The following is a 16029-nucleotide window of genomic DNA, read 5'->3' as shown; positions in this document are numbered from 1 at the left end:
CTTCTTGTAATATCTTTTTTGTTTCCTAGTCCTTCTATCCACACAAAATATGGTGAGGATCACTTCTCTTTCATTTTCTTTTCATTCGCAATCACAGCCTAGCTTGAAAGAAACAAGTGATGTTATTTTTGTCCCTTTTAGGGTACCCATCCGATGAATAAAAGAGGAGGTTGCAAGTACAAAACAGTAAAACACTATAACTAAAACTAGTATACCTCTCTCTGTCTCTCTGCTAATTACTTAGTATGAAATGACAACACCACTTCACCTCACCTTTTTTTATGTGATGAATAAATATCTGAACAATTTTGATGTGTTTAACTTAGCTTAGCTTGGTAGAAAATGAATAATTACTGATTGTGGTGAATTACTTGAGTATTGTTAATATTAGCTTTATTTTGAGTTTTGCTTGCATTTGTATTAATTTTATAATTTTAAGCTCACTTTATCTCCTAGCTATACTTGAGTAAAGAACTTTTTCTAGTTGAATTCTCAAACTAAATTGTATCATTAAATGGACTCGATGGGTAACGCAAAATTGTGTAATTGGTAACATAATTGTGCGCGACATAGATATGGATACAAGTGATTTTCTTTTCCATTTTGAACTAAATTTGATACAACTATCGTACAAGAAAAGAATATCAAAAGGGCATGTTCATATGTGATGGCTGTTGAAGAAAGGACATTCCAATTGCCACTACTCTACAAAAATCTGCCAAATGCTTGTGACTAATCTTCGCCCTTGCATGACTGGCGTTTTTGGGAAATCACTAGCAAAGATGCTTCCTGAAACCAACAATCAATCAACCTTAGGCACAAGACAGCTAATTGGCAAATATAGTCATGCACATTTAACACGTGCAGGCTATAATTAATTTTAATTTTGATTGCTACACGTCAAGATAAGCTGAAATTGAAGTGGTGGGAATGGCCACACATGCAAAAGTCAGAAGAAGTCCTAGACAAATTATAGTTAGGCTTGAAAAATGACAGGTTCGCTTATAATTGGTATTTGGTTCAACAAATTAACACACAAACCTTTGTTCCCGCCACGATGGCATTGTACAAAGGATGAGCAGCACATGACAAAACTCCTTCTGGTAAAGGAATGAATCTATTTTGATTCTTCTGTTTTATTGGACTGGAAGGTTCTTGTATATCCTCCCTATAAAGAAGAAAACTTCAGAACTATTGAGAAGAAACATTTGCAACACGTTTTGAGAACTATATTCAGGCATATATGAAAGTACACCTGGTTAATTTGTGTGGTGTACTCTAGATTTCACCATCTATGTGCTTTCGTCGAAGTTAATAATGGGGGCTAGGCTAATATATGGATCTATCCGTTGGAATAACTTACTTGTAGTCCACGTGACTTGGTGAACTGATACTCGGGTAGAAATCTAACATATGAAGGCCGCGATCGAATGGTGACCCTGCCAAATAGATCTGCGCTAGATTGACACACAAAATCAATTTGTGTATTAATATAAATCAAAGAATAATTTCAGCAATCATACTTCAAGCATTAGTACTTGGTTAGTACTAGCACCGCCTCTATTCCTAGATATAATTTGTCCCTTTTTATAATATTTCTTCAAATTTTCAATTGTATTGCTTATTTTTTAGCCAAATTACTCCTAATTATTTTACATTTATTTTGGAAGCAATAATTATTATGAAGAGTATACTAGAAAAAACAATATCAATTGGTAAAAAAATTTACATTCAACCCAAAGAAAATTCACTATTTGTCCCATCATCTCATTTTTTTTATTTATTTTTTTAAATTATTGATATGACATAGAAAAACGAATATCTCATTGAATGTCAGTGTAAAACTAATTTATACTTATAGAGTATATGCCAATTAAACTGATAAAAAATTTCCACCTTTTAGTTTTCATCCATGTTCATCCCTAGATGTTATTTCTTTCAATTAGACTTAAAACACAAAGATATTGAAATTAATAAATATATATATAAATGTGTGTGTGGGTGTGTGTAAGGATCGACTATGTGAGATAGTATAAATGGTGGCAACTTGTATTTCTTAGAACAAGGACATGAGTATAAGGACCGACAATTAAAATCAACACTGTCACAAGCACTGTATAAGTAGAAACTGAATAACTTGCCAACATGACTAAATGTTAATTTTGTAAAGAATAACTTATAGATAAAGAAGGTGCATTACATTAAGAAAGGTGTCTTACCGAGCATGTCGATAACCATGAAGGTTTTCTTAAATCCATTTGATCAAGAGAAACATAGGAATCATTTCTAACAAAGAATGAACAGTGAACAAGAGAGTTAGATGTATTCTGCAAAGCCTTTTTGCAAATATCAAAAAAGCAAATCTAGATGTGACAACTAACAAACTTACAACCAAGCTGGGGGTGGGCAATGAACATGAGTAACTTGCAAATTATTAATATCCAGAATGCCCGACCTACATGAAAATATTAAAGCAACAATTTAGCGTGACGGATTAACATGTATAAGGAAGAAAAAGAATGTATTCTTGAGACGTAGAATTCAATAAAAACAGTTTTAGATGTACTATACTACTATTTAGTATTGACATCAAAAGAGCATTGCTAATGGAACTATGGAAGACATCATCATCATCATCACCATCAATAACAATATCGAAGCCTCTTCTCACTAGACAAGATCAACAACATAGATTAAATGGTGTCATATACCTTATGATGAAATAAATTCAAAGATAAAGCATCTACCTATAAATCTCTCTTAGTGGTTGGTCAATAGTTTTACTTATTCTCTATCTATTCACTAACTTTTGGACTAACATCTGTCTGATCAACCCTCTTCACCTATTCAACAAATCTTCGTCACAAATATCAAACTAGCTAAAGATGAGACTCTATTGTCGTTTCTAACTAGAAGTTATTCAAATTATCTTTGTAATAAATATATTAACCCAACTTTGTCTTGTCTAATAACCTATCCATCATAACAATCTCATGTCTGCAATACTAAAATTATTTTCGTATTAGTTCTTTGCCACTCAACATTTATTATATCATGTCATGTCGCATTTCAGGACATATAAATGTTTAAAAAAAATTAATTTTTCAAGCTAGAATGGTACTTTCCTATCGCAAATATAACATTTCTCTATTTCATCCATCTTGATTGAATATTGTGTTTGACACCTCCCTCTCTGTCCTTGCCATTTTGGATGATGGACTCAAGGTACTCAAAATGTTAGAATTGTGGTATTTTATGTTTCCCCAATTAGTACCTGTTAACATATAGCAATTAGATCTGATATGATTATGTTTATTAGTTGATTTTCTATTTAAGTTTATTTGTATTTTGAGAAAGAATCAAATCACTCTAGTTGATTTATTTCCTAATTGTTTTTTCCTTTATTCTTTGCATTCATTAGATAATTGGCAGCATTATATATATATATATATATGTTTGTACTGTTTCAGTTTCAATATAATAAGAAATTTTCCTTCCCTCTTATTTTAACCTAGCTGGACCCTAAAACACATGGTATCAGAGCTTCCGCTCTGATCCTGTGGCAGCTCACCATGTCCTCACAAGAAACTGAAAAAAATTATTCCTCCACTACTACAATACCAGAAAAAAATTATGGTGACCCTAAAATCGTGTCAACCTCTACAACAAATGATCCACTATCCATAAACTTTGGTTTACAGCTTCTAATCCAAAAGCTGAATGGCAGAAACTATGTTGAATGGGTCTAGACTGTGAAGTTAGCTCTTGATGGCAAGGGAAAGTTAGACTACTTGACTGGAGACACTCCTCAACCAGAGAAGACCGATCCAGTCTACCAAAAATGGAAGTCAAAGAACTCCCTAATCATTGGGTGGATGATTCACTCATTGGAATCTTTCATTGGGAAGCCCTACCTATTTATTTCCACTGCAAATGAGGTGTCGGAAGCTGTATGCGATTGCTATTCTGACTTGGAAAACTTCTCACAGATTTATGAACTTAAGACTTGTTTATGGCAGTCCAAACAAGGAGATAAAGGTGTCACAACATTCTTTAATCTCATGGTTGTCCTTTGGCAGGAGCTTGACTAATGTTTACGAGGATGATTGGGAGAATTCCAAGGATGCAAACAGATTTAAGAAAAGAGAAGAAAATGATAGGGTTTTTATGTTTCTTGTAGGACTAAAGCCAGAACTTGATAAAGTCTGTGGTCGAATTTTGGGTAGAAAACCTTTGCCTTCATTGAGGGAAGTATTTTTTGAAGGAGAGAGGAATCCAAAAGGAAAGTTGTGTTGCAAAACTCTGATAGTACAAAGGTGCAAGAAACTGGGAGTTTTGCTATGGCTGCAAAGGGATACGAAGCAGACGGAGAAAGAAAAAAATGACCTTGGTGTGATCATTGTAGACGACCATGGCACACTAAGGAAACTTGTTGGAAACTTAATAGAAAACCACCCAACTGGAAGAAGAAGAAGAAGAAGCCATATGGAAAGGGTAGGGCCTTCCAAGCTGCAAATGTAGAAAATGTGGAGAATAAAGGCAACTCTGAGGCATCTCTTTTCTCTAAGTAACAACTAGAGCACCTGTATAAGCTCTTTACCTGTATGCCAGTTACTTCTTCATCCTATCTTGCTCAAAAAGGTATCTCTTTCTCTTCTGCACTTTTGAGTTCCAAACCAAAGTCAAACTCCATGGATCATCGATTGTGGAGCCATTGATCATATGACATATTGCTCAAGTAAAAATCAAAATTCTCCATAGTGATAATGGAAGGGAATATTTTAATAAACACTTAAATGAGTTTTTTCTACAACAAGGTATCATTCATCAAAGTTCATGTGTGGATACTCCACAACAAAATGGAGTGGTTGAACGAAAAATAAACATCTCCTTGAAGTTGCTAGGGCATTGTTGTTTCAAAATGAGGTTCCAAAGTATCTTTGGGGATAAGCAATTCTTACTGGAACATATTTGATAAATAGGATGCCTACCAAAATTTTAGATTACGAAACTCCGTTTGATATTTTCACAAATCTATTTCCTAATAATAAACTTTCACACACTCTACCCCTAAAGATATTTGGATGTCCTGTTTTTGTTCATATTCATGATCTGAATCAAGGAAAACTTGAGCCTAGAGCAAGAAAATGTGTTTTTTATTGGCTATGCATCCAATCAACAAGGATCCAAATGTTTTGAACCTATTTCCAAAAAGATTTTTGTGACTATGGATGCAACTTTCTTTGAAATAACTCCTTTTTTTGGTAATCATCTTCAAGGGGGAAAATAGAAGAAGAAGATGATGATCAATATTTAAAAATTACAAATCTGGATTTTCTAAACAATTTGGAAAAAAACAGATTGTGAGAAAAGTAACATAACATAATCCTATTTGAAAATACTAGAAATTGAGGAAAGTAACAAAACAAAATCCTTGGGAGAATCTAGTCAAGAAAGCCATGAACATAATATTCAAGAAAATATCTAGACAAAACCAGAAGTTGAAAATGAGACAATTGAAATTGGTGACAAAGGTATCCAACCCTTTGACCACGTATACTTAAGGAAAAAAGTGTCTCACAGAAGAGAACCTCAACATTGTCGAACATCCAAGGATCAGACATGTAAGAGTCTTTTTAATTCTGTTGTACCATTTCAAAATTCTGAAAATTCTTATCATAATAATCTTGTTTTTGCTATACCTGTTCCCAATGATTTTGTCCTTTTAGAACCTACCTTTGATGATTCTAGTCTACCCATTGTTGTTAGAAAAGGGATAAGAGCATGTACAAAACATCATATCTCTAACTTTATATCTTATGACAAATTATCCCCCACTTTTAGAGCTTTTACTTGTGAACTGACAAAAACAGAGATCCCAATAGATATACAACAAGCTCTAAGGGTTTCTAAGTGGAAAGAAGCTGTCTTAGAGGACATGAGTACTCTTATAAAAAATCAAACTTGGAAAGAGGTGGACCTACCTAGAGGAAAGAGAACTATTGGGTGCAAATGGATGTTCACCATAAAACACAAGGCTGATGGATTAAAAGAGAGGTATAAGGTCAGGCTAGTTGCCAAAGGCTTTACACAAACTTATGGTATTGATTACTAAGAAACTTTTGCTCCTGTTGCAAAACTTAACACCATTAGAGTTCTTTTATCTTTAGCCGTTAACTTGGATTGGCCATTATAACAGCTAGACGTAAAAAATGCATTTCTAAATGGAGATTTAGAATGGAAAGTCTATATGGATTCACCCCTGGGGTTTGTTAAATTCTACCAAAAGGTTTGCAAGCTTCAGAAACCTTTTTATGGCTTGAAACAGTCACCTCAAACGTGGTTAGAAAGATTCACCCAATTTGTTAAGAAGCAGGGATATTCTCAGTGTCAAAGTGATCACACCATGTTTACGAAACATTCTTCTTAAATAGTTATATTGATCGTTTATGTAGATGATATTGTTATCACCGAGGATGATTCTAATGAAATAAAAAATTTGAAGGCATCTCTTGCTGTTGAGTTTGAAATTAAAGTTCTTGGGTCTTTAAAATATTTTTTGGGAATAGAAGTTGCAAGATCAAAGAAAAGGATTGTTGTATCACAACAAAAATATACTTTAGATCTTCTAAAAGAAACCAGGATGATGAGTTGTAGGCCAGTTGATACTCCAATAGATCCTAATCAGAAAATTGGTAGTGATGGCAATGGTGATCCAGTGGATACATCTCGATATCGAAAATTAATAGGAAGACTAATTTATCTATCTCATAATTGTCCAGATATAGCCTTTGTTGTTAGCTTAATGAGTCAGTTTATGCACTCAACTCACGAAGAACATTTAGAGGTTGTTTACCGTATTCTAAGGTATCTCAAAAATTCCCCCAAAATGGAACTGTTTTTTCCAAAAAACTGATCAACAAGGCATTGAGGTATTTACTGACGTAGATTGGGCAGGGTCCATCACGGATAGAAAGTCAACATCTGGTTATTGCACATTTGTTTGGGGAAACTTAGTTATTTGGAGGAGTAAGAAACAAAATGTAGTAGTTAGAAGCAGTGTTGAGTCAGAATATAGGGTAATGGCCCAAGGTGCTTGTGAAATCCTATGGCTTCAAAGAATCTTAGAAAAGCTTAAACTTCCTATAAATTTCCAATGAAGTTGTATTGCAACAACAAGGCAGCAATTAGTATTTCTCAAAATCCTGTTCAACATGAACCAAACCAAACATGTTGAAATTGATAGACATTTTATAAAAGAGAAAGTAGATGCAAGTCTAATTTGCATGTCTTTTGCCCCTACTTCACAACAAGTTGCCGATATCCTTACCAAAGATCTGTTCAGGTCTAGTTTTGAATTTCTTGTAAACAAGTTGAGCATGCTAAACATATATGCACCAACTTGAGGAGGGGTGTTGACATATAGCAATTAGATCTGATGTGATTATGTTTATTAGTTGATTTTTTATTTAAATTTATTTGTATTTTAGGAAAGAATGAAATCACTCTGATTTGATTTATTTCTTAATTTATTTTTTTCTTTATTCTCTGCATTCATTAAATAGCTAGCAGCATTGTACATATATATATATATATATATATATATGTTTGTACTGTTTCAATTTCAATATAATAAGAAATTTTCATTCCCTCTTGTTTTAACCTAGCTGCTCCCTAAAACGCAGTACCTCTAAGCTAGAATTTGTCTCTTAGTAAACTTGAATTCTATATACTTTGTTTTGCTTCTATGTAGACGAAAGTCATGTGCTTTCAAGGTTTGTCTCTATATACCTAACTTCCCCCTTACTGCTTCACTGAACTCTCCAACTAAGATAATATTCTCCACATTCCACAATAAGCAAGCACCATGACAAAGTCTCTTAGATATATTTCTGCAAGAACATTGAAAACATAGATAAAAATATAAAGGCTCCAAGTGCCATAGAGTGAAACCATCGGGACTTCGGCTCTCAAGGATAGTGCTATGATAGAGAATCGAGTATTATAGAGTGCACAAGTCCTACATCGAGTAGTATTTAAGCAGTTTGGTTCTCCTCCTTAATAGCTAGCTTTTAAGGGAGGGTTCTCTACGTGCTTAGATACTTATCATCTTCATGGAAAATATATTAACTTTCATTCTTGATATCTCCAACATAAACCTAAATTGATTTTCAGTAATGTGGGTCTCTAATCACAATCTCTACTCAATAACTCTCTCCAAGCTTCATGATGACTCGTAAGTTCAAACCCTCTATAATGAATGTCGTTTATCTGTCACCTTTTTTCACAAAGATAGGAATTAAATAACTCCCCTGTTCTTTCAACATGCTCTTAGACCTTGTAATCTTGTAGAACAAATTTATGAACTATCTATGCCTTTCTCTCTTGGCCCCTTCTGTACCATTATTTCCATCTTTGAAACAACTTATTCCCAAATTCAATCTTGAAGAAAAAACAAGAAAGTATAAGGCCATTCAAAGGAAATTGAACATTAGTTACCTATGTAGTTAGCAATCATACTTTTAGACTTTGTGATAGAGCTAAAGTTGGTTGGGTGAGAAAGTGAGAGAAAGTAGAAAGAAAATGGGGAAAAAGGATACTAGTAACCATTTTCTGTTATTTTTCAACAAAGGGAATTCCCTTTTGCAACTGTTAGACAGTTTTACAAAATGAATACAACAAATGAATCGATTTATTCCCCAGGTTCCATTTAGAACAGGAGGCTTATGAAGAATACTTGGGGTCCTAACACTTTGTTTGAGAGTTAGTAGGAGAAGAGAAGGCAAGAAAGCATTGGGAGGGGAGGCGAATCCCTCTCATTGATTGGGAAGTGTTTTTGGAGAGGAGGGGAAGGCTATTGACTAATATTTTCCTTCTTTTGAGAAAAATGAAAAGGATTTGAAAAAAAAAACCATTGAAAGTCCTCATCCAATTCATTTTAGTACCCTTGAGTTGAGGGATTTTAGTCTTATGGAGAAAAATAGAACCCCCAATCAAGGTGAAGAAGTATCCTCCACCTTCCTCTATTTTCCCTCATACACCTCTCATCTCGTCCCCTCCAATCCCAACTCCTTAACGTAGTCTTAGTACATAGTCAAATGATAGAAGCTAACATGACAGAATCATGGAATTTGTGGAAACTCTACTTAGCTGAAGAAAGAAATCAGGCATGCAGGAAACACTAAGCATAGTCACAAAATTCTGTCTTACATGATAGAGGGGGAAGAAAACCAATGCATTTGCCAACCTACCAGCCATCGTCTAGATGGAATGCTAACTGATATGGGCACGACGGATTAAGACCAATAGAGTGAATCTCCTTCGGAACAATTTCTGCTTGTGCCTACATAACAATAAGAATGGTTTAGCGTTTAGCCTATAAAATTCTAGTATGCAAAAGACTATATCAACATGTGGCGCAATCCAGTCATTTTACTGCAAACTAAAAGCATGTTGACTTTCAAATTAATACTTGTATTCTCTCTTTGACAGTCAGCCATTCACAACAAGTATGGAACATTTATAATGATATACTTATATAGAAAATTTAGAAAAAAAATCTACGAGAAAAATATGTAGGCATCGCACAAAGGAGGAAGCAGTTTTGCTCCCCTTTAATTTATAAAAGAAATATATGTTAATCACACCTTCAAGGATCCAATCTTCTCTAGTAACGTTGCCAACTTCACTGATGTTACAGGTGGCTGGCATATCTAGAAAGCCAAAAAAATCAGCACAAGATCAGTTAATATTGGAAAATATATGTTAGAATAACATCTGTTGAAGAAGTCATGATTTATTCAACAAAAGTATGCTTCAAGCAGCAAACATATCATAATCTGTGATAAAAGGTAGTATGAAGACATGCCTTAAGGTTCTAGAAAGGCATGCATCAAGAGGTTACGAGATTCAGCATCTATGCCTATTCATTACAATTTATATTCTAGGTATTTATCAAAACATATAATTAGATAGAGGTATTTTTATTTTGTAAATTGCAATTTCATCTACTTAATTGTAACAGTATGGGCACCATTGGCCCATTGTTACTTTTCATTGACATACTGATAACATTATATTATAAAATCACCGGCTATTATTTTGTAAGCAGGCAGAGACTAAGCCGTGAAACCAGTATCCTGTTGATGCAATAGCCTAAGACTCAGAAGGCTCGGTCCTTGAATAAGTCATGGCAGAAGCAGATGTGTAACATTTGTCCAATAGCCTTGACTCCTTACTTATTTTCAGAGTTGTAGAACATATTCGTAAGATAAAAACACTTTAGTACAGAAATAACCTCTTTGTGACTTAGAAAAGTAGCAGATGCTCTTCCACCACGAATATCCCACACATATACAATCCCATGCCTCCCAGCACCAAAAATAATCTGGAAAAAATACAAATAACCAGTGTTAATAATTTCACTATTTTGTTGACCAAACTGCAAACACAATAAAAAAGGTATGCTTAAACTCGTTAAAATCAAAACCTGATGCAATTGCATCAGTTATGCTAGTTCAGTTTTATCAAGGTGGACCAGGAACAGTGTGCGGTTTCAATAGTACTAAAAATTAAAATCACCAAAATATGGTACAATTTTCACCTGTGCCCAGTAGCCAAAACCTTGTATATTCTGTTTACATATTATTATTTTACATCTGCTTCACACGAACTACAAGATTTAGACATTTGGCCAACTGAAGTGGGTATTTTATCATCCATACATGATTTATCACTTAAAATATGGCTAAAAGTCTATAATGCAACTGTATCTGATTTGTATTTATATAATGTTCAGTTCCATTATCTCAAACTTCAACTGCCTAAATAGCTGCTCTGGGCTCATAAAATTAAATACTACCAAGCCAAGACCAGTTCCCTGACTAGTCACTGGTCCTCTGCTTTACTATAGGAAAGAACCCTCGAATACAGAAGAAAAAACAAGACTTTAGAAAAACTTCCAATGACTAGACCCAAGACAATAATGTACAAATTCATTAGTGTTCGAAGAGAATTGATAGATAACTGAATAGACTAAACAAATAATTCCTGACCTGATTTTCTGCATCTAACTGGATGCTGTTAAGGGTACCAAATAAAGTAGATGTAAGTTCGAGGCAAGGTAGACTCTTTACTCTTCTATCCCAAACATTAATTGTACCATGTGTATCAGCACCAAATATCCTGTTAAATTTCGTAGCAGATTAAGAACAGCATAGTAACGGACATAATTGATGAATTTACAGAATAAAAATCATTATCAAGAGTAAAATTATACTTAGACTCAGCTATCTGGTTTGGGTATAATCAACGAGTCTTACTAAAAACACTCCTCGTGCCAATGCCATTTTCTCCAACAGGTTATTAGTCTAGAGAAAATACACAACAATATCATGAAAAAGAAAGCTATACAGGTCTCTATTTGAAATCTGAGGAGATCCCCTGGCTCACATAAGGACTATGAGCTCACAGGTACCTTAAAATTCTTAGAGTGAACCTTTATTCAAACGTTAAGATTTGGGCATGTCAGCATTGGTTAACCTATCCTTACTGCAATTTTTCACAACAATAAAAATAAAAATGAAAACAATTATTTAAAAAGGAAAAATATACGTTTACACCCACAAGGTGAGTAGTCCTTCAAGATCGGGACATAAGAACTAGTAGAAATTTCTGTGACTTTGTGCCATGATTAGCACCTTGCAGTTTCTATTGAAGTTAAAAATCTAGATGAACTTAGAAAAATGGACTTGATAGAGATTTGAGTATTATAGGGTGACCAAGTACCACATCGAGTTATATGGAATGAATACTTTGGCAGCTTTTTTGTTTAGAAATGCATGAGTTGAGCTTTTCAGGCAAATTGTGTTGAGTTAGTAGCATGTATGTCAGTCATGCCTAAGGATAGATCATGATAATCAGTCGCAACAAAAATAAAGGACAAAACTATAACCCAACATAAGTATTTAAATTATATCTTTAGGCATCTTATTTATAAGAATAAGTTGGCATTGTATTAGGAATTCATCATCCCTTGTAAGCATACGAGACATCTCCTCTAAATTAAGGCTCACTTGCCTTGAGTCATTTGATGCAAAAGCAACATCAGATAGACCTATGGGTATGTTGGATCCATTAACTGTGGCAGTATGTCTTGTACGTAACACCTGTATCATGTCAATTAAGGATGAAAAAATTGCTCAGACTAGCACAGATATGAAAAACACTTGTTCTTGGCAATTAGCATATATCCCTCAAAAGTCATGAAGATGAGCAGCATGTGATAATGTGAAAAGATAGACGTCTTATAATATGTGTCTGTTTCTGAGGGGAGCTTAATTTATTTATACTGTGTTTCTTGTTCATTTGTATAGATAGGACCCATGAGATATGGGTTGCATAGTTTTATTCCTGTGCACTTGATTTTAAGGTGATGATGATTTGATCAAAGTTGAAAAAGGTGCAGCATGCTACTTTTAACAAAAAATAAAATTTAGAAGACAGGGCACCACTTAATATCAATGGCATAACGCAATAAAAAAAATGGTATCAACTGAATTTGATGGAGCAACAAGTATCATAGTAGAAACAAATGATTTTTGAAAGAAAATAGTATTGGCATAATAATGTGAGCAGAGCTAGATTTAACAGGAGAGTGTAACAAAAGGTTATAATGGAAACTTACTTCAATTGGTTCTGACAACAAATATGCAACATCAAATATGAGTAGTACATTACGTTTCAAAGAGGCACAAAGAACCTGAAATGAAAATGGCAAAGTTTAAATTGAAGGGAAAATAAAATTTTAATTTGTTTGGAACAACAAAAATATTTCAATAAAATTGACAATTCACATCTCTCGCATAAAAATGCACAAGCACTAGCAGACGTTATTTCATAAAAATAATGAGAAAACAAATCAAAATACTTTCCTCCACAAATAACAATACAAAACTAGAAAGATAAAGTGAAGTATATGACATAGTATATTTGGTGGATATTATTTGGAAATAATAATTGATAATACAAATTTCACAATACAATGCAAGTAAGAAGGTAATTTAATTCACTTTAAACCTCATTCTGGTTAAGAGGATTCCATTTGACAACATCAAGTTGTCGATCAGGTGAGAGATGCAGTAAAAGTTTGCTTTCATCTTCTTGCAAGCCTACCATCACAGTAAACATAAAAGCATGTGTAAACAATCATTGCCACTACATCTGAAATTGCTCTCTATCCAATGAAAAAACATATACGAAGCTACCTAAAAAATACAAAAGTAAGAGCTAAAAATGGGAGGTCCCAAATGCTTTTTCCTTACTCTCTCGTAGGCATGGTGGTGTAAAAAGGTACAAAAAAATCCAACTCACAAATTTAACTCCACTTTATAAATAATGAGAATCATTGAGACAGACAAAAGCAAATAACAAATTTAGAAGAAAATCAAATTCCCATTTTTGAAGCCTCTATAATCATGGTAATGGCAATAGCACCTAGTTTTTAAAACAGTCTAGAAGTGGACAAAACCAATGCATAAAAGTTCACATGCTAACAACTATTATCATTCTGCCTAAGGCGGTCACTGTTTAAAGTATAAGCAATATATATAGAAGGAAATGAACTCAAGTGGAAGCAGAATAAGCATACTTACTTCTTCAATAGTGCATGCATTCATCAAGACTAATGGATGCAGGAAATAGGAATATTGCTCATGGAACACTTAAATTCTAGACTAATGCCCTAAAAATCTTAAGAGTCAATAGTTTGTTCAAAACTCAAAAGATATTGAAACGAATGCCATCATTGCATTACTCTAACAATGAGGTTTCACAACATTAGTTTATGCAACAAAACATATTTTCTAAAGCCGAACTTACAAGTTAATTTGTTTGTCTGGCAATAAAGACTTTCAAAGTCATGAACCGTTAAGCACCCTGATTTTGTGACAGACGCCAAGTATATTCCCTAGAAAAATAAAATAAAGTAGAGGGGGGAAAACACGGGGTGAGACTAATCAGGTTTACCAAATTTGAACATTCCTCACAATGACAAAAAGATACTCAAGCAAAAGCACTTTAGTGACTAAATATTGGCACGCATCCAATAAATATAGTTCATTCTTAGAAAAAGTGACACAAATGAAAAATAAACAGAGGATTAACATGTCCTAAAAAATGTGAAACAAGTATCACAATCATTAAGTTAACCCAAATACAACTAAAAACTTTTACTATTATCATTTACCAAATTGAATTTACCTTGTTGTCAAAGTCAATAGAAGATACGCCTTTCCTGTTAACAAACAAATGTAAGCCCTTTGTAGAGAGAATTCATTAGCAACATGCAAAGTTAAACGCCATTAATGGAAAATTACATGCCCAACACTCCATGCCATTGCTAACTACTGACTCTTCTTTTCAAAGGAAGAATAAACAAATCAGTTCACACAGTTCTGTTTTACATTATTGTCATAAAGTAGGAAGTGTAGAGTATCCTTAGACCAAATTCAAGTTGATTGAAATACCAATCTTCATGTAGCTGATTCAATTTTATTGATTACATATTAGCTTCATAGCTAAAACTACAAGTGTGTGGCTAGGTTTTATTAACTTACTAAAAACTTTAGATATACAAATACCTTCTGCATATGTTATTGCAGATTAACTTACATATTATGCATTAAGAAACAACTTTTATCGAAAATGTTTAAAAGACAATTGATTATATGTTAAGAGTTTTGACTGATAGGAAAACTTGTTTTTCATTATCTGTTGTTGAACTAAAAAGTTCAGAATACATATAAGTTATTTATATTTTCTCTAACTTGATTTTATCAATTTTTTATGCTTACTTTAAACCATCAATACCACTGCAAACGCATCAGCTCTTCCGCATCAATGTCATTGCTAATACTACTATCCCCCACATATATGGTTTGCAAAACATGTCTATCCACTCATTGTTATCAAATACAGATGGTGAACCATGGCAGAAGGCCAAAAATCCACCAATTTAAGCCACCATATCCATCATTAAACGCTATGGTGGCTATGGTGGTGCCATCCTTCACAAATTGGCTATAGCAGTTGTCAAAAAATATGTCGCCGCAATCCACCATGGTGCCAATATTTGACAACATTGTACCCACTATGCTGCCAACTCACTAAAACTGACACATGACAATTTGGTCTGTGTTAAAAATGATATGTTATTTTGGTCTGTGTCAAATAGGGCAGGTTACCTTACTATCTCATTTTTAAACTACTTTCTTAAACAAAAAGTCAAAAATTACCTTCTTCTTACACAAGTTTCTAACCCATCTAAAATCACAAGTTAAACAAATTTCTCCTTATTTTATCCTCCATGAAAGCAAAATGTCAAAATTTACCTTCTTCTCAGTGGAAAATTAAGTTCGTAACTTGTCTCGCCAAGAATTCGATTGAGCTGTATCACAATCCCCAAAATAAAACATTAAATTAAAACATTTTAGGTGACTTATACACACATTTATCAATATACATACGTTAGAGCAGCAAGGCTCCCCACTATCCGTTTGGTACAAGTGCGGAAACACTCCAACCTTCACAAAATTTAAGAATCGCATCAAAATTAAACTAAATCCATCAAAACCTAAAAACCAAAAAAAAAAAAAAAAAAACAAGACAGAACCGCACATCAGAATACGAACGCATTAGCAAGTTCATCATCTCATGACGATAACTGGGCTCAAATTTCGCATTAAGTTCAATCATACTTCTCTTCCAACGCAACCTTCAATTGCAACCAATACAATAACCATTAACATTGATTAAATGCCAAAACAAATAAAAAAGAAATTTAAAAATTACCTACGACGAGGATGAACCCTTTCTTTTAAGGGGTTCTGCGGTACCAAATATTTCTCCATTTTCGCGCGCTCTACGCATAAACTACGCTTATATATATACGCAAAAGCAAACTGCATCAAGTTGCAAGCAAAAATGTCCCACTCTTAAACGGCGTCAAAAAACTTCCCGCCAATTAAATGG

At 33.8% G+C, this 16029-nt stretch overlaps 1 protein-coding gene across 1 annotated transcript; it reads right to left on the bottom strand.

The window, feature by feature from the left end:
• Positions 1–475: 475 nt before the first annotated feature.
• Positions 476–16029, bottom strand: LOC101498313 (uncharacterized). Its single transcript, XM_004507059.4, has 18 exons — positions 15850–16029; positions 15676–15772; positions 15525–15581; positions 15390–15445; positions 14260–14293; positions 13879–13966; positions 13078–13169; positions 12686–12760; positions 12079–12167; positions 11055–11184; positions 10298–10387; positions 9648–9713; positions 9252–9343; positions 2390–2455; positions 2220–2286; positions 1364–1452; positions 1042–1168; positions 476–789 (listed from the first exon to the last, which is right to left on the bottom strand). The coding sequence occupies exons 1-18, from the start codon at positions 15963–15965 to the stop codon at positions 733–735; spliced, it is 1488 nt and encodes a 495-aa protein (XP_004507116.1). The 5' UTR covers positions 15966–16029; the 3' UTR covers positions 476–732.

Source organism: Cicer arietinum, chromosome 6 (genome assembly GCF_000331145.2).
Source record: "Cicer arietinum cultivar CDC Frontier isolate Library 1 chromosome 6, Cicar.CDCFrontier_v2.0, whole genome shotgun sequence".
In the NCBI taxonomy this organism is placed as follows: Eukaryota; Viridiplantae; Streptophyta; class Magnoliopsida; order Fabales; family Fabaceae; genus Cicer; species Cicer arietinum.
The sequence above is the reverse complement of the archived record's forward strand: the minus strand, read 5'-3'. Positions and strand labels throughout refer to the sequence as shown.

Bases quoted from the DNA above. Each gene is read 5' to 3' on its own strand.
- LOC101498313 (XM_004507059.4), bottom strand. From the start codon at position 15,965: ATGCAGTTTGCTTTTGCGTATATATATAAGCGTAGTTTATGCGTAGAG. The intron at 13,967-14,259 runs GTAAATTCAATT...TTATTTTTCTAG, and splicing joins CTATTGACTTTGACAACAAG to GGAATATACTTGGCGTCTGT. The intron at 1,453-2,219 runs GTAAGACACCTT...AATCTAGCGCAG, and splicing joins CATGGTTATCGACATGCTCG to ATCTATTTGGCAGGGTCACC.